Genomic DNA, 25,638 nt, shown 5'->3' with positions numbered 1-25,638 from the left:
ACACTTATTTGAGTACGAGCAAAGAATATTTTAACATGGCTGCAGTTGGCATAACCCTATATCTATACCTTGTAGAAACAGCTATTTCCTATACTTTAGCTCTGTCCCTTTCTGTTTAAATAGATTATGGTGCATACACACGATCAGATTTTTCCTTCAGATATGAACGATAACGATTTAAAAATCGTTCAGTCGTTCATATCTGAAGGAAAATCGTTCATATCTGACATGCCTGAACGATGGACGATCAACGATGCGCGTTCCCGATGGTCAGATAACGATTTCTGACATCTGATGGGTTTGCAGTCAGACTTGGACGATTCCATTCATTTTAATGCAGTCAAAAATCGTTCAATCGTTCAAATCGTTCAAAACTTTGGTCAAATCGTTCAAATCGTTCAGATCGTTTAATCGTTCAATCGTTCATCTGACAAATCTGACAAGTCTGACAAATCTGACCGTGTGTACGCTCCATAAGTCTCCTGTAAATATCTTTATAAGATTTCAAGGCTACTTTAGTGTGAAAGTCTCTAGAGATCTGGGACCATCTAGCAGGGCCTTCTAATCAGTCAACCCAACCAGTTAAAGATCCGCTGGTGCCAACAAATTTTGTTAAATGAAGCTCAAGAGCACCATGACTGTAGCAGCAATTAGGGGGAATGGGATTGAAATGCCGATGGCTGTTTAGCCACCGGTTCAAATCCCGACAGCGGATGCCCGTCAGGGGCAGGTAAGTATTCTAACCCTCCCCTGTCACCCCCCTAACCCTCCTTTAGTGGTGCCTAACCCTAACCCCCCCCTAGTGCCTAACCCTAACCTCCCCCCAGGGGTGCCTAAACCTAACCCCCCCTACCCGCAGGTTGAACCTAACCCCCCCCCAGTGCCAAACCTAACCTCACCCCGGTGGTGCCTAACCCTATTCTCGCCCCCACCAAACCTAACCCTAACCACGCTAGAGTGTCTAATCCTAACCCTCCCGCGACTAACGCTAAGGGCGCCCCAGACTTACCTTCGTTCGGGCTGACGTCCTCGGCGTTCCGGCGTCGGGATTAACATAGGCGCCGGTATTCCGCTGTCGGGATTGAGACCGGAGGCCGCATAACTACATCCCGAATTAGGGAACCCACTATGGCAATCCTGTACTCCTAGATGATCTGGGTAAAGAGTCTTTAGTACCCTGCCGACTATAAATGTATAATTAATATTATTATTATTATTATTATTATTATTATTATTATCCTTTATTTATATGGTGTCACAAAGGGTCTGCAGCACCTTACAACGTAAATAAACAGAAACAGTAGGAACAAAACAATGAAAAAGTGTGACTTAAAGTACAAAACATAGCAGAACATGGACAAGGTTTATAAACATTGCTTGAGCAGCAGTCATAAGACTCAAATAAGCAGTGTGGGCAGCTGATACCAATGTTTTGGTGCTGTTGTTGGCATGTTAGCAGTGGGGAGCAAACGATGGTATAAATGAGAGAAGGCTATGATAAAGAAGTGGGTCTTGAGAGTCCAGGCAGAGCTTAGAGAACTATATTAAATCCAGTGGCCCAGTGGCCATATCTAGTTAAAACTGTTATTCTTTGTTCCATTTTTTAGATTGTAAGCTCCCACAAGCCGGACATTCTTTCCTCCTGTCTTCCTGCTTGCTCCTATTTCAACCACCTGTGCATCCTTGCATCATGTCTATTGTGTGTTCAGTACGACACATTTGTTATATACCTTCCCTATTATGACTTATGTACAGTATTATGATTCATTTCTTGCAATACTATTTATTCTCCTAGACTGTCCTGCATTTTTTTGTTTGCATGTTTGGTATTTGCCTCTTAGTCCTCTATACCTTTGTACTATGCTCTGTTTACCCACTGTACGGTGCTGGGGAATTTGGTGGAGCTCTCTATATTGTATAGATGTTACTAGAATTCTCTTTGAATTGTATGAAACTCGTTATGATGCAGCCTGTATTGTATACAAGCTACTAGGCAGGGCAGTAACTAGTACTGTGCAAGATTGGCAATAGTCCAGGGTGCAAAAATGAAGCGTAGGTATGTGAATATTTCAAGTAAATTTGGTTACAGTTGATGGCTAGGTGACATTATTATCCTTATTGCCCTTGGTGCTAACAGCTAAGTTTAAGACTCTGTCCCTTTAATGCTATCTCTATTATATAGAGGTCACTAGGATGCATTCTGTTGCATACAGCACACTAGGATGCTCTCTGTGTTGCATAGGTCACTACGATGCACTATATGTTGCATACAGGACACTAGGATGCTCTCTGTATTGTAGAGAGGTCACTAGAAAGATGTCTGTATAGCACAGAAGTCGTGTTCTCTATAGTGGATATCAGTAACTGCAATAGTCTGTGCATTAAATACTACCAATAATTATTTTTAAAATATTTAATTAGCTATATAAGACCACAACTCAATCCATTCCGGTCATTTGCCATTACTGTGCACCGGTAAAAAAGAAAGGGCCACTTGCTTCTGATTAGTTCACTATACTTTCATTCATAATTACCCTCTCAGTGCAGATGGCAGTGGGCTCGGCTATTTCCGGAACCTTTCGGCTCCTTTCGTCACTTCTCGGCTATTGCTATGAAGCAGTTGGCTGAGCCCGTCCCCCGGCCGACGCTGCAGCCAATCAGGAGGCAGGAGCTAGGGCAGAGTGTGGGCGCCGGCGCATGCGCACTCCCCGCTCGGCTCCGTGCTGTGTGTGTGATGTCTGGGCAAGAGAGTGGATTTTAAAGATGGCCGGAGCGGCTCCCGTCTACTGTGTCTGCCGGCAGCCGTACGATGTGAGCCGGTTCATGATCGAGTGCGACATCTGCAAGGACTGGTTCCACAGCAGGTGAGAGGCGGCCGGGGCAGCTGGGGGTAGCCCGGGGTTCTCCATGGCCCCTGGGGGGTGGCGGGGGCGCCTGGGACAGGGAGAATAATAACAATAAGGTGGACGAGGAGAAGTCGGCCCCTGCTGGCAGCGGGCACACCAAGAGCAGCCGGCTCACAGGGCTTGGTACTGCCCCTCACCCTGGCACAGTGGTCTGGGGAGAGGGTCTGGAGCACCTGGACCTTTGTAACTTACTGCAGACCACTTACTTGGTGGGATCACAGATGTCACCTCCAAAGTTGTTATATGTCTGACATGCAGGGGGACATAGGTGCCCCCCAAAGTACTGACATGCCTGGGGGGGGCACCTTGGATCAGAATAACTATCCCAGTGCCTGGGTTAAAGCCCCCCCTTCCCAAAATGTATTGATGTGCTAACTTTTTTAGCACCCCAAAAGTATTGACCTGCTGGGAGTGGTGTGTCATGGCTTTACTAACCTGCACCCCCAAAAAAGGTATTGTAATGTTGGGGGGGTTGTCATGGTTGCTTCCCCCTTAAAAGTGTTGCCATACTGGGGTTCAAGATGACCCATGCCCCCCCCCAAGAAGTGTTGGCAAGATGGGGTTCAGAGGTATCCCCCTCCAAATGTGAGTTTGCTGAGGTTCGATGATTCCCCCCCCCCTAACCGAAGAGGTGTTGGCATTCAGAGGTGCCCCCTATAATGTTTTGACCTGCTGGAGTTCACCTGTGCCGACTGTAATATTTTGACACGCTGGAGTTCGCATGTGCTGACTGTAATGTTTTGACATGCTGGAGTTCGCCGACTGTAATGTGTTGGTTCACAGTTGTAGGGGCCCCTATAGTTGACATGCTGTAGTGCTCATAGGGTCCCCTTATAATGTGATATGATCTGCTGTGGTCGACATGTGTCCCGTCTGTAATGTTTCGTGACCTGCTATGGTGGTCACGTGCCCCCTGTGTGTCATGTTGGGGTGCTCATAGGTGCCCCCAATAATGTGTGATGAGCTGCTGTGGTGGTCATAAGTGCCCCCTATAATGTGTTATAATTCTGGGGTGCTAATAGGTGTCCTCAATGTGTCGTCATGCTGGGGTGCTCATAGGTCCCCCCAATATTATCACACTGTGGTGCTCATAGGTGCCCCAAATAATGTATTGTCATGATGGGGTGCTCATATGTGCCCCCAATAATGTGTGGAGAGCTGCTTTGGTGCTCACAGTTGTACCCTGTAATGTTTTGCTATGCTGGCGTGCTCATAGGTGCCCCTAATAATTTGTTGCCACGCTGAGGTGCTCATAGGTGCCCCCCTGTAATGTGTTGTCATGCTGGGGTGCTCATGTGCCCCAATAATGTGATCATAGATGCCCCCCTGTAATGTTTTGCCATGCTGGGGTGCTCATAGGTGCCCCTAATAATTTGCTGCCACGCTGGGGTGCCCATAGGTGCCCCCCTATAATGTGTGGTGAGCTGTTTTGGTGGTCACAGGTGCCTCCTATAATGTGTTGACCCTTAAAGTACAGTCTTAGTACTTTCCCTAGGGTCACCATAAGTAGGGAGAAGTAATGACCTGGAAGTTGAGCTGTACCATGTGCTGTGTGACAAGTGTTTTACTGTTACATTGTTTCAGGCCTCCAGACTTTTGTTTACACCTGATCACATTGTATTTTTCGTTCATGGCATTCAGTCCCACGCCCATGCCTATAGGTGCACGCTTCCCTGAGGACAATGGGCAATAAACTGCATTCCAGGTGTAATTATTTCCTTGTCTTTCGTTGTGTGTGCATCTGACCTGACACTGAGCTGTTACATAAGCTGCTGTGATCGCAGAACTAGCTGATCTGCGCTCACCGCGAACTGACAGCTGTAAACTTTGGTGTACACATTATGATAGATATAGGAGTTAAACTGTGCACTGGATGCTGGATCAGACTTTGTGGAAGTTTGATCTGCAGTGTGCTGTGCATGGAGGGGGACTGGACTTCAGATCCGGGAGAATGTGCTGCTGTTTGTGGACATTTAAACAAAGGGAAGTAGTTTGGGGTTTGCTCCCTCTCTATCACCCTGCTGTCCCCATGCACTTTGTTCTACACGGTTTCCCCTTGGTGATTTCACATTTGCACTAGTCAGTGGTGTGCTTGTGTGTGTGTGTTTTTATTTTGTGGGTTGTTTTGCTTTCCTCTGGTTTCCAGCTTTGTTTTCAGGCATCAGGCCGGGGTATTTGCTCAGACACAGGGGGGAGAGGAGGAGGAGGAGGAGGTGGTGGTGATTGTAAGGGGAGCTGCTGATTGACAGCATGGCTGGGAGGACATTTAAATCCTCCCCTTTAACAAAACACACTGAGCGCACGCTGCTGCCCCCAGCGTCCACAAGCTGTAACTGCAGCCCGGTGTGACATAATCCAACTGCTCATTCACTTTTCGTGTTGAGTGACTATGACTTTATAATCTGGATTCTCCCGTGTGTGTTTATTGAATTTTCTGGGTATAAGAACTTGATTACTGTGTTTTGTTTACATTGTGAAATATATTATGTTAGCACATTTATGCATTGTGTTATTATTTATTCAGATTCTTACTTTATTAATCTAATTCCTTCCTGCTGACAGGACTCATTTATTCAGTCATTATAGAGACTGTTCATATTTATAATGCGGTTTCTTGGGCTGAAAGCTGCAGTATTCTGAATTGTCCATGGGAACCGATTGCAGTATCACTGCAGATTTTTATTCTGGTGCATGGGTTGGTTAATGGTAGAACCCATGATAAGAGTACGCAGCAATAAAGTTTTAGGGTGTATCTTGGCAGTACCTATTTGAGGGGTGACAAGTGTATACTGTACAGAGTTGTGCAATCGCATAGTTTTTTATTGTCTGGAAACTGCTATCATCTCTCACAGTGAAATGTTTGGTCGGATCGCCCGCTATGTCACTCCGTGTGTGGGGGGCTCTTAGGGGGAGATTTAACAAAGCTTGGAGAGAGATCACATTGGAGATAAATAGCACCAACCAATCAGCTCCTAACTGTCACTTTACAGGCTGTGTTTGAAAAATGACAGTTAGGAGCTGATTGGTTGGTGCTATTTATCTCCAATTATATCTCTCTCCAAGCTTTATTAAAATCTCCCCCTTAATATCCAGAACAATGGGAATTAATTGCTCTGAGCAATCAGTGAACTAAGGGCCTGATTCAGAGCCGGACGCTATTTGCGCTCGCTCGTTCAGAAAAAAGGTGTGGCTATTCAAATGAACCGTTCGCTCTTTGCGGTCTGTTCACGCCTCTAGGTCTGAAAAAACGAACAAAACATGCGGTCGTTTTTTGGAAAACTACGCCCCCTGGCCGCTCGCATCCTACGTCATGTCCGCTATTTATTAGATTAATCGAGTACATCGACCAGCGTATGAACTGCTTGCTATTCTTGTGGTTGGTTTTTACTACCGCAATCATGCGAGCAGTTCTGACTATAAAATAACCCAGTGACGTGGTCAATGACGCTGCTGTATTAATTATGCACACCCTTAAAACGCCCGTTTTGACCTTTAAGCACGCCTGCGTTCTGATCTCCACTCCCCGTTTTCAAGCACCTTCCACCCACATACGCCTCCTCCTGTCTCTCAAAATAGCAGGCATTCGCTATTTAGCGAATAAACGATTTTCGGCCGCACTGACTGGTTCGCGCATGCGTATTACGATCCGTACGCATGCGCAGTTGGGCAAACATCGCTCGGAACGAACGAGCGGCTCTGAATCAGGCCCTAAGTAACATAGACAGGTGTCCCCAAAAGTATCGATCTTCCAAGACTCCATCCAGACAAAGTAGGATAGAAGCTCTGCAGGCCAATTCGTACCTATGACCAGATGTTCCGGGAGCAAAGTGTGGCTTTTCCTGTATCTGATGAAACTGGACGTGTGTCTTAAATTTGTCAGCAGTTACGATTTGTTTCTCAGCAGTAAATGACCTGCACTACATAATAGTATAGTGACTTTATTGTTAAAAATTTACTGTACAGTCTTTTCTGAATAATCACTGGTGCATTATTCAGACTAAAGACTCAAGGGCATGCCTTGAAACTTGTAAACCCTCTTTTGCAGGCAGATGGTCCTGGCGGAAATTAGCACCGCTCGCTAGAGTTGAAATTAGGCTGGCGTGAAAAATTCAACTTTTTTTGGTGCTGAACGATGTGCGCGATATATCGTTACGTGTCTTCTGTAACTATACCGCATTCGTCCCATCTCGTGCGATGAATTAGGTGGTTTTCAGGGTACACTCTACACGATGGTCGTTCCGGTCTTTTTTGGACGATATATCGTATAGTGTGTACCCAGCTTTACAGTTCATGTTTTCTTGATCACCTGGGTGGTGCACTGGTATGTTAATTGACTAACACAATAGATCCTCAGGTGATACTAGTTATTCCTCAGGATACAGTAAAAACATGCCCTGTGAGGACCGAGTTTGAGAAACACTGGCCTAAAATATATTTTAAATTCACAATCACAGTAGAACAGCACATACTAAGCTACCTCAATAGCTGCATACACACACAACAATTTTTTTAATGAACGATTTGAGTAAACGATTTTTTCCCTTGAAAAAATTTACTAAAATCGTTTACTAAAGTTGTTCATTTACTAAATGTCATGAACGATTTTTTTGAACTACAAACGATTTTTGCATATTCCCTTAATGAAAATCGTTGAGTTGACAAGTCTGACTGAACGACAAACTACAAACGTGAACGCGCATGAACAATAATCGTTCATCGTTTGACTCAGAAAGTGAACGATTTTTGCCATCAATTATCGTTAAATGATATCGTTTAACGATAATCATTAAAAAAATCGTTGTGTGTGTATGCAGCTAATGAGTTTAAATAATGCAAGCCATACAAAAATAACCATTGTAATCTTGATAGACAAGGTGCCAGCACTTCAATAGTTCAATCTATCAAAAATATAAGCTACATCTCCTACATAATACATATTCACACCCCCTTTGTAAGGGCCGTAGGGAGGGGTGTGCGAGCTGTTCTGCCACCTATGGCGCTGGGCCCTGGGATGCTGTTAGCGCCGCACAGCCCCTGCATCTGGCCAGCAGGGTGTCTGGAGCAGCCCCCTGCAGTATGTAGAGCCGCCCATTGCGTCCTGGCAGGTCTCCACACTTCTGCCTCCGCCCCCTTATGGGAGAGCATAGGTTGGGCCGGGGCCGGCACAGGGCGCTGGGGATCACTGCTCCATCGCTGCTCATTGTGAATGATTTTGTGGAGAAATAAAACAAGCTTGTTGCGATACAGAAGGGAATTTATTAGCCTGTGTGCCAGAGTAAAAACCGTATGCAGTATAGATGTAGATATTTCAAGTGCACGTCAAGGTAAAACAAACACTGTGTACATCAGACGCGTCGGTCTCATCGGGGGTGCTTGAATGGACTGCGATGTTGAGCTGACTAAGGAGGACTTCGGCTCGCACCCTCCTGAGATGAGAGCTGAAATCCGCCTAAAGTGCCGGCCGCAGCTCAGCGCCCAGCGCCCAGGCCGGCAGCTCAGCGCTTACAGCGCCCAGGCCGGCACTTAAGTCTGAATTTGCAGGTACTCGCGATTAAACACCCTGCTTTAGTCACGCTAACCAGCAATCTCCGATTTAAGGGCTTCTATCGGACTTAAAAGCTGGCTACATACCTGCAGATCGAGTGATATACAGATATATCTGCAGACGATGGTGGTTCATACACACTGAACAACCATCATGTATCAGCTGACTGCAGGTCCTGCTGGCCTGGGGGAGTGTCCCGGCCTCTGCTGCAAGTGTATGGGCGGTCGGCTGACCCACGTTATATGCCTTCCTATATCTCGCACAACTCCATATAGTCTTATATTGTCACTATAGGCATAGTGTCTTATAGGCACAAAACTATGGGGGGAGATGTATCAGCAGTGTAAGGAGCTTGGAGAAGTTACCCATAGCAACCAATCAGCTTCAAGGTAGCATTTATCAAATTATTTCTATAAAATGATAGGTAGATCTGGTTGGTTGCCGTGGGTAACTTCTCCACTATTTCACATCGGCACACTTTACATTGCTCGATGCATCTCACCTCTGTACTCTAGCCTTTCACTCCCATCAAACGCTGAAGGTGGGTACACACGGTACGATGTCTACCCACCGGTGCGACGGACGATCCGAGGGCCGACATATCGGGCGGTCCCTACACACAGGGCGATCCGGTGCCTGACCGACCGATATGCCGCCCCCACCCTCCCCTCATAGCACTGCATGGGATCGCCAGACTAAGCGACAAACGACCCCATGGGAGCGCGCAATGCACAATATAATGCATACACATAGCTGTTTTTATCGTTCAAATGTGTCGGATTGTCCGATTATATCGTTTTTTCGTGTAGGGGGCTTTACTGTGCTGAATCCTGTGTTCGGGAGCAGCCCTTTCCAATTGATTTTTTTGTTGTTTGGTGGTTATGGAGAGTGCCACGAAACATGATGAGAAATGAATTGTATTGAAGATAAAAGTGCCTTACTTGGCACTTTGAGACCAGTAGCTTGCACTTTATTTTGCGTTCATACATACAATTTGACACCCCCCCCCCACATGGCCCCTTCATTCCCTACACCCAGTATCCATGGTTTTCAAAAAAATTGTTGTAATCACCTTTTTGTGTTTTGCAGAGATAAAGGATTTTCTTTTGATCCCGCAGAAGCGGATAATCCGTTAGATCAGTGGAATTAGCTTTGTATCTGTAAAAGTTCAGTGTAAAGCATCCATCTCGTAGTTCAGTGGGGATTTTTGTTTTCTTTCTTATATTATCAAATACAGAAGTTATGTAAGTGGCGGCCTTTCGGGTTTTCCCCCATAAGATAAATTGAACGTACTTTGCAGTTCCCATACGTTATGGGGACAGCGGATAGTATGGAAGACCGTGGGAGAAATCAGTGTTTTCCCCTCTAGTATCCCTCTTGATAAACGCACAAAGGGGTCATATGATGTGGCAAAAAGCCATATGGGGTCCACTTATCAATAATCGCATTTGCATTGTGATCTGGGCGCAGTTTTAGCGCCTATGATCATCGCATTGCCGTATACTGTCATAGCGCTGGGATGTATGAAAGGGCACCTGTAGCGAGAGAGGCTCCAAAAGGCACCCGTCCCTGGGATGTGCTCGGAGTGACAAGAAAGTCTCTTCACTCTCGATGCCGCGCTTCTGCGTGTGCGTGGTGGCCATTGACTTGTCAATTGGGGGGGATACTAAATATTAAATAATACATCTAGGGGATACTGAATATTTGCACGTGTCCACCACCCCAAAAAAAGGGATGCTTTCGGGGAGTATGCCGCAAATATTTAATGCTAAATAAGCCCCATAGAAGGAGGCGATCACTGCTTGATAAATAGACCCAGTAGGTGTTAAATGAAAGTTTATATAGTATAAATAGGTTGTTACATTCACAAATGTATATGTAATTACCAGACGCACTAAGGCTTGGAGAGTGATAAAGTATCCACCAAGCACAGCCTGTAAACTGACAGGAGCTGATTGGTTGGTACTTTATCACTTTCCAATTTATCACTTAGTGCATCTCCTGTGTTTTTGATATTAGTGTAACCTTCTTATTTACCCCACTAACCATTATTTCATTGTTTTTGCTATTATCGTCCCCGTGAGGTGCAGAAAATGTCCCGATGTTATCCTTATTTATTGTTGATGTTAGGAATTAGTACATAGGCCATAGCTACTCCCCTCCAAGTTCAAATACTTAAGTGAAATATATTTAAGTTAGGTGGAGAAGTACTTTAGGCAGCGCTCCCAGTAGTTTGCATGGGTTTAGCAGCTTTACACGGCTAGTCTCGGTGCATTTGGGCGCAGTGAGTAAAGGGTGCCTGCGGTAAACAATTGAGTCCCCCCCCCTGTGGGACGTGTATATACATGATCCATAACCCATTGCCACATGTCAAGTTTGGGCACACGCGCACACACTGAAATCTTAAGTTTTGTATTTGTGTGTTTTTTTTTGTTTTGTTTTTTTTTAAATAGTTGAAAGTTGTGAAACTGGTAATGCATTGGGGGTGTATTAGAAAGTGTCTCCTTTGATTCCTTTCCCTGCGTTATGTCAGACTGGCTTGTCTAGTTCTTCTAAATATCTTATTCTTTTGATGTAAAAGCATCAATATGTATTTTCTCCACACCTTTCGGGAGTGAAACAAGGACACTGAACTTTTAAAGGGCGCCGAAACTGCACTTTTTCACAATCGCGCCCAGCACTTTGGTCAGGTGTGGCCGCTTTACCCGACCTCTTTGGGCAAAGATCGGCATTAATTGAATAGATCTCCCGTCATTTTAGACGGGAGGTCGGGCGCGCTAAAACAATTAAATGCTGCCCAAAATGCTCACCTCAAATTTACCATTAAAATCAGACAATGTTCGTTCATTCATTCATTCACGTCCGACCCCGCACCAGTGGAGATAACAATCTAATTAACTTCCATACGTACACCAATTTTTGTGAAAAGTCGTTGTACCCACCACCAGTGTTTGTATTTTTCCTCCTCGTTCACAGAGAATACAAACTCCTTTCAGAAAGTACCTTAGGGCTCCATTTAGCAACGAATTACATTACCAGGGGCATATTTTGTGTTCTATCGCAGCGATACTAACAAATAGTCTTCATTCTAGCACCCTGCACCTATCACAAACCTTGCAGTTCCTCTTTCCTGCCTGGGGTGTTGCGCTCTGTTCTGGTGCTTCTAGCACACTCAGCTAATGCTATGAACTTCTGATATACAGACCAGTGTGTACTAGCGCACCAGAGTAGAGGGCGACACCCCAGGCAGGAAATTGGAACTGCACTGGCTGTGACAGGTGCAGGGTGCTAGAATGAAGACTAACGAATATGTCATTGGTATTACGCATCACTTACATCTTCGGCGAGGTGCAGCGACATCACTCTCCTTGGCGGCATTTTACGCTCTTTTGTTGGTAGCCTGTATCATGCACCTGCGCCACGGCCAGCCTGCACATGTGCATGACACTTGCACCTGGCGGCAACCAAGCAAGACTTGGCTGAAGCCAGAAAATCTGTTGCTGGGTTGCCATGGCTGGCAATGGAGACAATATCGCTCTCGCCATCTATAGATGACTTAAGTGATAAAATGACAAGCAGCGGTAATCCTAGTTTACCGCTTTTTGTTAAATATTAATAGGAGGCCAATAACCCCTCTAGCACTCGCTAAGGGGTTATGTCTCATTGTTAAATGGTGCCCTTCATCTCAGTCAAACGCATGACAAAGGTGCAGAATAGCTAACCACTGTCGGCCATGTTTTTTGGAGCCTGATTGTGACTATATGACCACACGTGACCACTGGATTCCGTAACCATTTTTGGGCCATTTATGGGAACATAATCTATATAGTTTGTGACTTTTCTACTGTGGAGAACTTCAGTGCTGAAACTCCTTAAAACCGCCATTGCCTCTAGATATTGTTGTTTCAGGGTAAGCAGTTGGTACTATTGATAAATATTATATGGTGATGGAACAAAGAGTGGCCAGCTGATCAGTGGAGCCATTTACTTATCGCTAATTCACTTAGGGCAGTTGGTCCATGCAGATGTTCTAACAACTGTTTTGGAGAAGAGCGAGGTCTGTGCCTGCCATACCAATAAAAGACATACTAAGCCCCACCCGGCCCGTTGGAGCTGCTGACCCCAGTAGGGTGAAATCAGCCTGTCCAGTGTACTGAAGGGGATCGCTCCTCACCAGTGCAGCAAGATGGCTACCGGTCTGCCATTCCTTCCCGCCAAAATTACATACCAAAATGGGCCAGAGGGAACTCGGGGAAACAAAAAAAAAAAAAAGAGTCCGATCAGAAGCTGACCACACCCAATCTCCACCTCCACACAACTATAAACTGATCAATATGACACCACACCACAATAACAAAATGGACACCACAATCTAAATGACATTTCACACGCAACCTGTCCCAGTCTTGGGGTTTATAGGCCGTCACGATTACTTCAGCGCTCCTTTTTATTTGAATCCATGTAATCCTCTCCTTCTGTCCTGCGGGGATTCCTAGGCACGAAGGGGGATTTGTCAGGATCTCAGGCGCGCCACGTGAGCGTGGATTTAACATACCAGGCTATCGGGGCAGAAAGCAAGAAAGAATTGTCATGCTTTTTTTCGCATTGCACATACTACGGTAATGGGCCAAAGCAAGTATGGGTGCTCCGACAATTGTACTCCTTGTGAACACATTTACTCTTACGAGCAAAGAGGCGTAACTGGGCTGTAATGGAGTGTTATCATGTACAAAGAGTTCAGTGAGGCCGCGCTTACCCAAATAATAAATAAAACAAATAAATGCAGGCTTTGCAGAGCTTGATGTAAATCTTTTGCGCCTAGTATAGGGTAGGTCTGCTCAGCATATGGGCGAATGTACGTTTTTATCCGTGCATGCTTTTCGGCGGAGTATGTTAGATTTTCGTCCATCTCTGCATTTGGTCCAATGGGGGCGATTCGGTTGTTTTGGCCGCCTGTAGCTCCCATCTAAACTGACCGGCAGCTATTCAAGTATTTCGGGTACAGAGGCCACACTCATCAGGGATTTCTGCTCGTACCATCCTGAGGCGCAAGCTGAAATCCGACTAAAGTAGGGCTTTGGGGCTTGGCACGCCTTAACTGCAGCGCATCCCGCATTTACGGGAGTAGCCACAACTAATCCCTGCATTTGGGCGTGAGAACAGTTGAATAGCTCCCATTACTTTAGATGGGACCTACGGGTGCTCAAAACAACTAAATCGCCGTTTATGTATCTGGAGTAGATTAAGTTGGCCTGGACACACCTAAGTTTAAGGTTATTTAATTTCCGTTAAATGAATGACCTGAATGGAGCCATACCTAAATAATTAAAAATGGGTTACCCACTTTAAGAGGCCGCCTTGTGTGTAGCTTGTACATACCAGGGACATGGGCCTGGTTTGCACACTGGGAGTCGTTTTGCCTTTTACTAAAAATATAAATAAAAGTATTCTCTGTGCATATTCTATGAATACGTTATCTAGTCTCTTTAGCAGACTAATATTCCAGCAACGCCGAGATTCTTGTGCTGTATAATATAGGGACTTTGCAGAGCAGCACACTCGTATATATGTTTATGTATTCAGGTTACGCTCTGTAGCATCTCCAAATTACGCCCAAACAGGAAAGAATCGCCACTCGCCAGTGCAGGCATTGCCAGGAATAGTGATGCACGTTTTTTACCTCCTACTTCTGGTTTGAGAGTGAAACCGGCCCTCCTGTAACTTTTACTACCTTAATGTTTCTCTTATTCCGTATTTCGTTCTGCGGACTCTTAATTTAAACTTTTTTTATATATTTTTTTAATTTTCTTTAATCACTGTGTCATCCGGTGCAGGGAACTCCGTCGAGATGCTCTGATGATATAAATGATTGGCTGAAAAGACATCCAGAATAAGAAAGCGGTGACATGTACAAACCAATACATTAAATCCTTTTACTAATCCCTCTTCCCACTGCCATCCGTAGTCGGAGTCCCCTAATTAAATAATCGGTAAACCCATTGGTGGTAAAAACAATAATTAAAAACTAAAAAAAAGGTTGTAGTTCTCTGCTCTTCTCCGTCACTAACCAGTGGCTAAAATCCCCTGACGCGTACCTGTGTGTGCAGATTATAGCAGGATGAGAGACCCCCAAGGGGTCTTTGCAGCATCGTTGAGCATCCAAAACGTAATTTAGGCTGCTAATCACAGAGTCTCATGTGCGGCGTGTGCCGCGTGTGTATACGCATTGATTGCCTGTGTAAACGACACTTGGAATCAATTGCTGGGTAAATATTTAGCACGCTTCCAAAATTACATCTCGCAACAGTTGTGCTTTTACATAATGTTCCACCTGCAGGTTTCTGGCTTGTTGTTTTTTTTTTTTCCCTCCATAATTTTCCTGTTGCAATCTCCTGCCCAAGTCTTCTCTTACTTCTGATGTCAAACCTCATTTGCTTAAGCAAGTGTCTTAATTTCTGTTGATTAGTGTCAGATGTTAAGTGCGGAGTCATTTGAAAAACGTTTTTGATATAAAGTGCAAGTAATACAAAATCTTCAGGGTCCCCAAGCCTTCCATCTGGTATCGCTACTGCGTACTGCGCAGAACCGGTATGCATGAGGTCTCGCACCCATATTTATTAACGTTTATTTATATAATGTCAACGTATTTCAATTTTAGTAAGTAAAATAGACGGGGTAGATGGGTGAAACCTTGGAGAGAGAGAACGTACCAACCAATCGGCTCCTAACTGCCATATTACAGGCTGTGTTTGAAATGTCAGTTAGAAACCATCTGATACTTGATCTCCCTCCATTTTGTCTCGCTGTAATGTTTGATACATTTCCCCCCCCCCCCCCCTATTTTCTTAAATGAGCACTTTGGAAATTAGGGGGAGATGTATCATCGGCGACATCGCCGATGCGGTACATCCCCCCCCGACTTTGGTTAATTACCGCGGCATGTACCAAGAATATCGCAAAGAACAGCTCTCTCGATGAGAGCTGTCCTTTGCGATGCTGCCGGGCAGAGGGACTTCCGGGTTTAACACCCAGAAGTCCTTCTGCGCATGCGCAGAAGGCCGCGGGCTGCGGGGGCTCATGGGAGGGATCCGTCCGAAAACTGCATTTTCGGGAGTTTTACTGCATTTTTGCAGTTAATACATCTCCCCCCTAAATTACACAACCACTTTGCAGGCTACGAGGTGACTACTCGATTTTAAAAGTCTCTTGACAAAATCATGTGGCTTAAGTTGACCAAAGCAATGACGAGCCACCGATATCTCCAAGACTTATGTGGTTCCTTGTGATGGTGGTGTGGGATGGGCACCGGCTGTATGTAATACCGTTATCCAACCAATCTGTTTGGTCCTCTCTTAATAAGCCTTTTTGGGCCTACTTGAACATATAAGGGGGGAATTCAATTATTTATTTATTTTTTGGGCGCCGATAATTAATGGGTGCTTGACAGAGCACTTTAATTGTTTTGGACGCCCATTAATGAACGCGTTTGTCGCGCCCAAAAGTTGAACCCATCTAAAGTCTGTTAGGGCACCCAAAACACGTATTTTTTGCACATTTCTTCTCGACGCCTCAAGAGGCGGCAGGCAGAAATGTCGGCGCCAGCTGCCCTTTGCGTCTGAAAGCGGCAACAAGTGATTTGCTCCCTCAGGCACCCAAACATCAATAGAATTCCCACCATGCACTCCGGGAAAATGGTACAACAGGGCTATAGAAGCAATGTGTACATGTTGGGAAGAGGTGGGGGAAGAATAGCAGGAACACGTCCTAATTTCTGAGCTCTTTTTAACAGGCAAAGGTTTGAACGATGGATATTTTTTTTTTTTTCCAGGGTTTCTCAAACTCTGGGGTCCATGTACTAAGGGGGGCAAAACAGAGCAAATCCCATGTACATATGACTTCTCAATATGTACTAAAGGGATTGCTCTGTCTTCTGCCTGCTAACGATACTAGCAGGGTACCGTTATAGGCACCTATGGCAGCGGTGTTACTAAGGAGAGTACACACTTTTGGGCTGATTCAAGTTAAGTACCTGGAGCTATGGGGTCAGCGTGCGGCCTCGGTAACGGTAGAAAGCCTTACTTACCGCTGGTTTCTGTTCGCACCACAGGAGGATGTGAACAGAATTTTGCGGTAAGTGCAAATGAATAGCCCCGGGCGCTGCTACACGTCTGTGCCGCCTGTTGGCCTCGCCAACGCTGATATTGTCGTTTCAAGGTCCCGCTATCTGCCTCTGGCAAAGAGAAGAGTTGAATTCTGGATGGCCTCATGTGTAGTTTTCATCGTTTGACAATAAAGGTGTTTTTTTTTTTTTTTTTTTTTATTTGCAATTAAGCTGCATCTTCTCATGAGACTTTGGGGGAGATGTATCTTCGGCGAAATTGCGGTAAAACCCCCGAAAATGCAGTTTTCGGGGGTTTTATCGCATTCCCCGTATGTATCTGCTGCTTCGCGTTGCTAGGGCGTTACCCAATAGAAGCCTATGGGCTTCTTAGCGCGACGCTCGGGGCTGGGAGGGATCCGAATGGATCCCTCCCATGATCCCTCGCGGCCCGCGGCCTTCTGTGCATGCGCAGAAGGACTTCTGCGTGTTAAACCCGGAAGTTCCTCTGCCCGGCAGCATCGCAAAGGACAGCTGTTCTTTGCGATATTCTTGGTACATACCGCGGTAATTAACCGCGGTATGTACGCGAAGTCGGGGGGGATGTACCGCATCAGCGATATTGCCGTTAATACATCTCCCCCTTTATGAGACAGCCCAGTGAGAATGCACAGAAGGTAATGAAGACGCAGAATGGGTCTGCTGGAACCGCCCTAGGGGTGGCTTTTCGTGCACCCTCTCCAGCAGGACAATACTTAGTAAACATTGCGTTAGTCGCCTCCTGCTTTGCAGCGATAACAGGCAGGAGCTGCTTTTCCTCCACGATAAGTGAAATGTTAGTTCTGTACATGGAAACCTCTGTCCTCAAGGCACCCTAAAGCTGGCTACACACTATAGGATATATATGCTGATACATCGCTGTGCCCAATATGTCATTCACTACCATCATTCGTTAAATCGTCTTATCTGCTGTGCTGCACGTCAGGTGGGACGATTCCACGGCTGACGCAGTATTGTTAAATTGCGCCGTAGTGTGTCTGATCATGTAGTGTGTCCGGTGACGCGAACGCACCGTCGTATAGTGCACAGCTTCTCAAACTCTGTCCTCAGGTCATGTTTTCCAGCTCTCCTCACAGAATCGCAAGGGAAATAATTAACTTCACCTGTGGGTCTTTTGAAATGTTAGTGAGTAATGAATACACCTGTGCTCCTGCTGGGTGACCTGGAAAACGTGACCTGTGTGGGGTCCTGAGGACCGAGTTTAGGTGCCCATACATCTGCGACGGATCGCCGCGATGCAGGGCTACGATCGGAAATTTCCGATCGCCCACCATCTGTGTTTTGTGATCCGTCGCCGGATCGCAGACATTTGACATGTTAAATGTCCGCGATTTGACAATTGTGATTTTTTGATCGCGATCGTCAAATTGCCGAAATCCGTTGGATTTCTGCTATCCTGCGAAGCTGGGTTGCAGCACCGCGGGATCGCTGCAATCCATCGCAGATGGATGGGGCCCATTAGAGAACCGCTGGCATAGTGTATTCACAGCTTTACAGGTCAGGTTTTAAAATACCCATGTTTGTGCACAGATAGCATAATCAAACAGACAGGTACTAATTAAGTCACCTGTGCTCAAGCATGGATATTCCTAAAACCTGTACTGTTAGGGTGCCTTGAGGTCCGAGTTTGGAAACTCCTGATTTTGTCATTAATCAGACCTGTGATATAAAGCTGTAATTCTGAAGAGAGAAATTAGTTTTCTATGCACCAGACTTTCTTAAAATAAGTCTATTAATGAACACTGTAGGGATCATCTCCTGGTCTCGCAGCGGTGACGTGCTGATGGGGCGTTTTAACGTTTGTCATTAAGCAACAATTTTAATGGCTAATTTCATCAAACTGAATACATTTAATTTACAGATATCGCTTTGTTTAAGTACATAACTTGGTGATGTCATCTGTTCCCATTGAGTCATTGGAGTATATTCTATATATAGGTGAGTCCTAGATAAATTTTATACAATGTGTCAGTATTAGGGTTGTTAGGGACTCCCCTTGACGTGGTAGGTGGGCAAACATCTTTGGCCAAACATGTACTAAGAACCTTAATATAAAACCATGTTAATTGATAGTTTATTATATATATTTTGATATTCAGTATTCTTAGAGCTTATAGTGTACATCTGCATTTCCCCTCTTTTTTCAGTGTTGTGGGCAAATTAGATTTTCCCGTGTCTCAGGGCCTGATTCAGCAAGGAACGCACGGATACAGACGCACGCACCCGCCCGCTGCGAGAATATGCTAATCAATGCATACGCACAGAGACCGCAGCACATGATGCAGACGCCCAGCCCCATACTAAGCCGCCCATCTCCTTTACTCACAGCCTGATCAGCACGCAAGATAGCATAAACATCGGTAACATCGAGAACCATCGGGCCCATTAGCATAACAGTGGTTGACCTGACCTGCCGCAGAATTTTGGCCGCTTCCTGTGTACAGCTTACGGTATGCCATCGCACTTTCTTAATTATGCACGCCACTGTAACGGCGTTATAACGCCTGCGTTCGCCTGACCTCCCCCCGTCACTACCCACAAATGGCACTTCCTGTCAATCGATATCTGAGGGGTCTGCGCACACACTGCGTGTGGTCTGCGTACCCTAACCCGATCGTTCTGACTAGTTCGTGCATGCGCAGTGCAAAAACATTGACCGAGTGCGTGCGTTCTCTCCTGTGCGTTCCTTGCTGAATCAGGCCCCCTGTCCCTAGTGGAAAACTATTGTCTAGAGGTGGAAGTGAGGGGGACATAATGGAACATACTCTGTGTATCGTCGGCCAATGTTTTGCATGCAATTAATAGAAGTTTTAGATATGTGACTTCGGCTAAGTGCCAAACATCGGTCAAGGTATAATGTGTTGGCAGGGCTCCCAGGTGCGTGAGGGTGTCCCCACGGGCGACTGCTCTGTGCATGTGGCCTCTGAATTATCTCACGGCGAGTTCATGGGATGATACATTTTTTCCTAGATTTAATCCCCAGCCGCCCCATTGGACAAAAGGCTAAGAAGATGGATTGTGACCAAGCTTTTGTTTGCGTGACGGATGTGCCTTACGGTCTAGTATGAATAGTCACATACCAGCCCCCTCCTCACCAGCCATTTGCACTGGTGTGTTTGCTCAGTAATTCTCACCTTTTTTGTATTTTTTTATTTTTTATTTTTTTATAAATAAAACATTGTTTGTTTGTTTTTTTGTTGTTTTTTTTCCCCCTGTATAGAGCAGATATGATGGCAATCTCCTTCCAGGGATTTCACTGTCAATGGGCCTATTTAACTAGCCTCTTGATCCCGATTAATCATGCGGAAAGGTCGGTTTTTTGCTTGGTTACCACTAAATTAAGTAAAAAGTCTATTTACTAGTAGTTGTCGGAGCACTCACAGTCCCCCATACACAATGTTTCTGTAACTTTACTCCAGTAGCTAAAGCCATGGCGATCGCTCGCAATCTGAGTGCTGTAGGAGTGCGGAGACGGACCCTTTTGTCTGCGCTCCCTTGTTGTACATGCCTGACGGTTTAAAGAAATTATTGGTCATCGCTGGGACAGCCGGCAAGGGGGCTTCGACGAACTGCCCTAAAACCAGTGCCGAAGTTGCGGGGATAAGGAATGATAGGTTTCGGGGCATTCTGATAAATAGGCCACTTAATGCGCAATTGTTTTGTAGCTGTAACAAACTGATCTGTCATTTCTGAGTTATCCGTTGTAACATGATTGTCTCTGATTTTATCCAAGCCTAGGCCTGATGGAATTCTGGCATCTTGGGAGAACTCAGCTGGTCACAACACATATACTGACTATAGGCCTAATATACAAGTTGTTGTAAATAAGTTAGCACCCCCCCCCCCCCATGTGTTCGCCATGTTTTGCTGTTTTTGAAATTATTGTAGTGGGGGAAAACTGGAGGATGTCACCAGTACTGACCGTTTGTAGGTGCAGACCGAAGACCACCTAGAAGTTATACTGTTTTCTCCAAGAGATTATGGAGAAGGGAAAAAAAAAAGGGAAAAATTGAGGTGTAGGCCGTAGCAACCAAACACATTCTAGCTGTCATTTTATAAAATGTGCTTGATGAATGATAAGCAGGTTCTGATTAGTTGCTATAGGCAACACCCACATTTTTTTTTTCTTCAACGTTTTAATAATTGTACCCCTGTAACTTTTTAGAGAATTAGGGGTCTGTTTACTAAGCTGTGCTAGGCTATAAAGTGAACGGAGATAAGGTACCAGCCAATCAGCTCCTAACTGTCATTTTTCAAACATAACCTGTGACATGGCAGTTAGGAGCTGTTTGGCTGGTACCTTACCTCAGTTCACTTTGGCCCGGGATGTACTAAAGGAAAAATGCGGTAAAAAACACCCCTGTTTTCTGGGTTTTTACCGCATTTCCATATGTACTAAGCCCCGGCCACACTTTTTTTCGGTGTGGAGGGTAACGCCAGAAAAATCTGGAGTCACCCTATAGAAGCCTATGGGCTACTTACCGCACCCGACTCTTTGCCGTCGCCCAGCGCTGGCCCCCACTCGCCTCTTCTCCATGGTTGGCGTCACATGCCCTGCTGGGTACTCCGCCTCCTCCTCCTAATCTTCTTCCGGATGCAGGGAGGAGGAGGAGGAGGAGTCCTGAGCTTCCTGCACAGGTGACCAGCAGGAAGCTCCCGGGGCCCGTCACCCGGCGTCTGCTGCTTAGCAAAGGGCAGCTCTTATCGCAAGAACTGTCCTTTGCGATATTAATCACATATGCGGAATGGTTAACCGCAACCTTGGTACATCTCGGCCTTTATCTCCTAACAAAGCTTAGTAAATAGACCCCTTAAGCTGTTGGGCTAATAGCACAGCTTTGAGAACTATTTATCTGCATGTCATATTAGGCCATGTCCTAATTTGCACGTGTACCGCACCTGACCCACCCGTACCGGGCCTATTTTATGATCCGCTCAGGAAGGTGCGAGCAGAAATCTGCAATAAGTGCGGCCTCCGGGCCGGTCGCCCCAAAATAATTGAATGGTCTTCCGGACATTTTAGATGGGAGCTAATTACTGTCAAACCGTTGAATTTGTCCCCATGCAGTCACAAAGAGGTTTGCTAGTTCATGGGCTACTCAGTCACCAGACCTGGGCCCATATAAGCATTTCTCAGATATTTCAAAAACGGCGCCTGAGACTTCATCTTGTACTGCCATCGGCCAGACGTCCGTTCAGTGTCTTTCTTGTGGTAAAAGCTGTCTCCCCCTGGGGCAATGCCATGTGGTAATGCCCTATTAAGAGATTTTATTGGTGTTTCCTTCATTTTTATTATCATACATGAACTGCTCTTGAAGACCCTAGTGAATTGAATAGGCTCCTGGGCGTTAATACTGCACACAGAAGGACTTTCTCGAATGTGTGTAGGTGGTAAAGCCGCTTTGTTGACTAACATCGGCCACATGCTATAATATTGGGCAATCGATCGGCACATTATAGGTAGGGATGTGCAGGGTCGGATGGGTTCGAGTTTGCAGGTTGAGTTCGGATTTTTCCCTCCAAAAAAACGGAACTCAGAAAGAGGCAAAACGTCATCTTGCATGGACGAACATCATCATTCCTGAACAAAAGTCCAGGAATGATGATGTTCGTCCATGCAAGATGACGTTTTGCCTCTTTCTGAGTTCCGTCTTTTTGGAGGGAAAAATGCGAACTCAACGTGCAAACTCGAACCTATCCGAGCCTGCACATCCCTAATTATAGGAGATGTTGGTAAATGCAGTCCGATGGTGACCGTGGTAGACCAGTGCACGTGTGTGTGTGTGTTATCTTTCTACTACATTACTAGGCCCCAGTTACACTGACTATTGGGCCTAATTCAGTGCTGTACCTAAACCTGATGTTGACGCGGTTCTCTGCGCATACACAGAAGCCACACTGCCCATGTGCAGATCTGGGGCTGCAATGTCCCTCACAGTGGCCCAAACAACACGGCATAATTGACATCCTGCTGGCAACAGGAACAGAAAATGGGGACATGTTGTTCCCGTTTCTGGGTAGGCCGAAGCTAGTAGCTTCCCTGGCACCGGCAGCACTCTTTAACCGTACATCCTGAGCAACCTAGGCGTTACTCAGATGTGCGGTGGTCACACAACTGATCCGATGTTGCGCCGGCAGCAGGCATCTTTTAACTCGGACTAAAAAAAAAAAAAAATCATCCATCCAGTGGAAGGCTCAGAACAGGCTAAAAGTTCTGCCTGGCACTTTCCGCCGCGAGGTCCGACTGGCATCCAAACCACTCCATTAGGCGTCTCAGACCAATTGCCACCCCTCTGAAGTTTTTGTCAAAACCTATCCTGTGGACGGTTCATAATAGGCTCCATGGGTCACAGTTATGCTCAGCGTACACCAAGGGGAGGTCCGACCGAGACCTTAACCCCCTCCCCCCGCCCCTAAAACCTGGCCAGGATCCAACTGGACATCACCTCACGTTGGTCTCATCCCAATCGGTGCGAGGTGTCCAAATGCATAATCTGATAATGAACGCATAACAAACAGACCACTTAATTTTTTAATTAAGATTTATAATTTTTTTTTGCTGGGAAGACACTCTGTTACGGGCAAGTATGCAACAGAAATGTGTACGTCTGTCAGTGAGGCGGGGAGGTGCCGCTGTCAGTGAGGCGGGGACGTGCTACTTTTCTGTGAGTAGTGTCTGTTTGAGTGATGCTGTTGTTTACAGATGGTCATGTGACAGTTGGAAGTAGTTCAGGTAAGCGGTTACGCTGGGAATTGTGCGGCCGCTGGGGAATAATGCACAGTCACGTGATCTAGTGTGTCCAATCATGTTAGTGGGAATGCTGTCTATATAACACACTACTTTACAAGGGAGCTTTACCGCTCCGCCACGCCCGAACCGTTGCCCCAATCTAAATTTTCTCTTCGACTGGCACATCTACTGTACATGGTAAGACCTTTATTTTGATACCACAGCCATATTTGTACGTTCAGCCGTTCTCTAAAATAGATCTCATAGTAAAAAAAGAAAAAAATCCTTATAGAATTAATATATAGATGTCTAATGTGAGCATCGGCAAGCTGCGCTGTTCATTATCGATCATTTTTCTGCTTGGTAGCGTAGAATACAACTGGGCAGGTTTGTCAAACCTTTTAAAGAGAACAAATGGATATCAACCAATTAGATTCTGGCTATCATTTTATAGCATGTACTGGAGTCCCGGCGTCTTTAACTTCCTGCCGCAGTTTTTCCATGTGCTCTGCGGATTCCGTAGCACAAAACTCGGCAGACTAGTTTAGTTTGCCAAGTTTAAGTGCCAGGGAGTGGGAGGACCTATCACAAGCTGCAGTCTCCTGATGGCGGCTTACGATTGGTCTTCCAGCCTGCACGCAACTCCTGAGGTAAAACTGGTGCATAAAGCGGCCCCTGGGTGAGGGTAAAATCTTTTATGTAACTGGTAATGCAGCTTTAAGAGCAGTGGTAGCAGAAAGAGGCATATTGAGGCCGCCTGACATAATACCGTCTAATAATACCAGCTGTATTGGTTTCCCAGTGTTTTGTTTAGCAAAAGAATTTTTTCCTCCACATCTGCTGTGAAACGTTGTTGATTATTGCCCTAAAAAAAAAAAAAAAAAAAATTGCAAATATTCCCCCCCCGCCCCCCCCCCACAAATTTTTTTTCACCTTTTTTTTTTCTTTTAATTTCTTTTAGCCACGGCGTACAAACAGGGTCTGAAGTGCTCGGTGACAGCGTGACACATAACGGGTTTGCCAAGTGTTCTCTATGGAGAACTTTGTGTCTTTTTCGGTGTGGCATAGAGCTCTGTTTATCCAGCGTTCAGCCCCGCAGACCTAGAAACACAGAGCGTTCTGTTCTCGCTTCCTCTCTATCACGTTTTTTTTTTATTGTTGATGTCCTGAAAATATCTGAACAAGCACTTTTGGTGCTGCTAAGTTATTGTGATCGGATCTTTTAATCGGCTATACGTGATTTCTCAGTGGCAGCTAAGTTTTGCCAGTGAAATACAGCCGGAGCCCTCTGGGCAGCTAGAGTCAGTTCCTCCTCCCCCCGGGCTCTGCCAGTGACATGAAATAGATCAAAGCACAAGCTGTAGAGAGCAATTTAGGTCACTGTGCCCATCCCCCCACCACCTTCGCCTTTTATACAAAAATCCCCAAAATCTTTTTTTTTTTTTCCTCTGCTATCATGAAAGGCACTGTGGGTACTCGGTACTGTACACGCCGCCACATGTTAATCTTATTCTGTGCCAGATTGGGTGCTCATAAATTATTAGTAGAGGTCAGCGCTACTGTGCTTTGAAAGAGCTGCCATAATGTGTCCTCGTAGAGTCCAAAGCTGTGAGTATTTTTAATATGTATGTGATGCCTGCGTTCAGCGGATCAGTCGCTTGGGCTGAACCAACATTAATGATGGGGGAAGAGGAGGAAAATTCAGGTGGCTGTAAATCCCTAATACTACAAATAATGTTTACCGTATGAGGATATCTTGCTGTATTGCCATTAAAAGCATTGCGCCAGTTTCTGCGCCATCCTGTCAGTACTTTCTGGAGACTCTTCCAGAACGTGGAGTTTATATTATTTTGGACTTCTATAGCGTGGGTCTGTCGCAGGGATGACAGGAAATCGGCCATAGCGATGCATGCAGGGAAATAAATGCGATTTTGCATTTTATTTTTTTTTGCGGTGTGCCTGCTTTATTTGTACACTTAGGGCCGTATTCAATTAGAGGCGGAAATGATGTCCTTTCGCCAGGCGGAAAAGTATCGTCGTCTTCAATTCCAAATGGTTTTCGCGGACGTGTAAATGTAATGTAATTGGCGATTTGCCTATGAACAGGTGGTGAAAAAAAGTGCAGAATTGCGGTTTTGGGGTGCAAACGTCGGGAAACCACTCGGCACCCTTGGGATAGCCCCACAAAGCATAACTGCGTCAAAAAAAAAAATCTTAAACAAATTAAGAACACCCTAAAAAATAACGTTGGAAAATGGGGTAAAAGAAAAATAAAAATCTTAAGTCAGGGTACGAACTT

The 25,638-nt window shown here is 45.6% G+C and overlaps 1 protein-coding gene across 2 annotated transcripts in view; it reads left to right on the top strand.

Moving 5' to 3' along the window:
• The first annotated feature begins 2,701 nt into the window (after positions 1-2,701).
• KDM7A (lysine demethylase 7A) overlaps positions 2,702-25,638 on the top strand; it is an 89,360-nt gene continuing 66,423 nt past the window's right edge. Inside the window, exon 1 of one of the 2 annotated variants that reach the window (XM_088448769.1) lies at positions 2,702-2,864. In XM_088448769.1, coding sequence (XP_088304895.1) covers positions 2,764-2,864 — 101 coding nt within the window. In that variant the 5' untranslated portion in view covers positions 2,702-2,763. The remainder of the gene's footprint in view (positions 2,865-25,638) is intronic. The other variant, XM_088448770.1, reaches the window with a different exon arrangement.

Source organism: Taudactylus pleione, unplaced genomic scaffold (genome assembly GCF_031769625.1).
Source record: "Taudactylus pleione unplaced genomic scaffold, aTauple2 ptg000465l, whole genome shotgun sequence".
In the NCBI taxonomy this organism is placed as follows: Eukaryota; Metazoa; Chordata; class Amphibia; order Anura; family Myobatrachidae; genus Taudactylus; species Taudactylus pleione.
The sequence above is the reverse complement of the archived record's forward strand: the minus strand, read 5'-3'. Positions and strand labels throughout refer to the sequence as shown.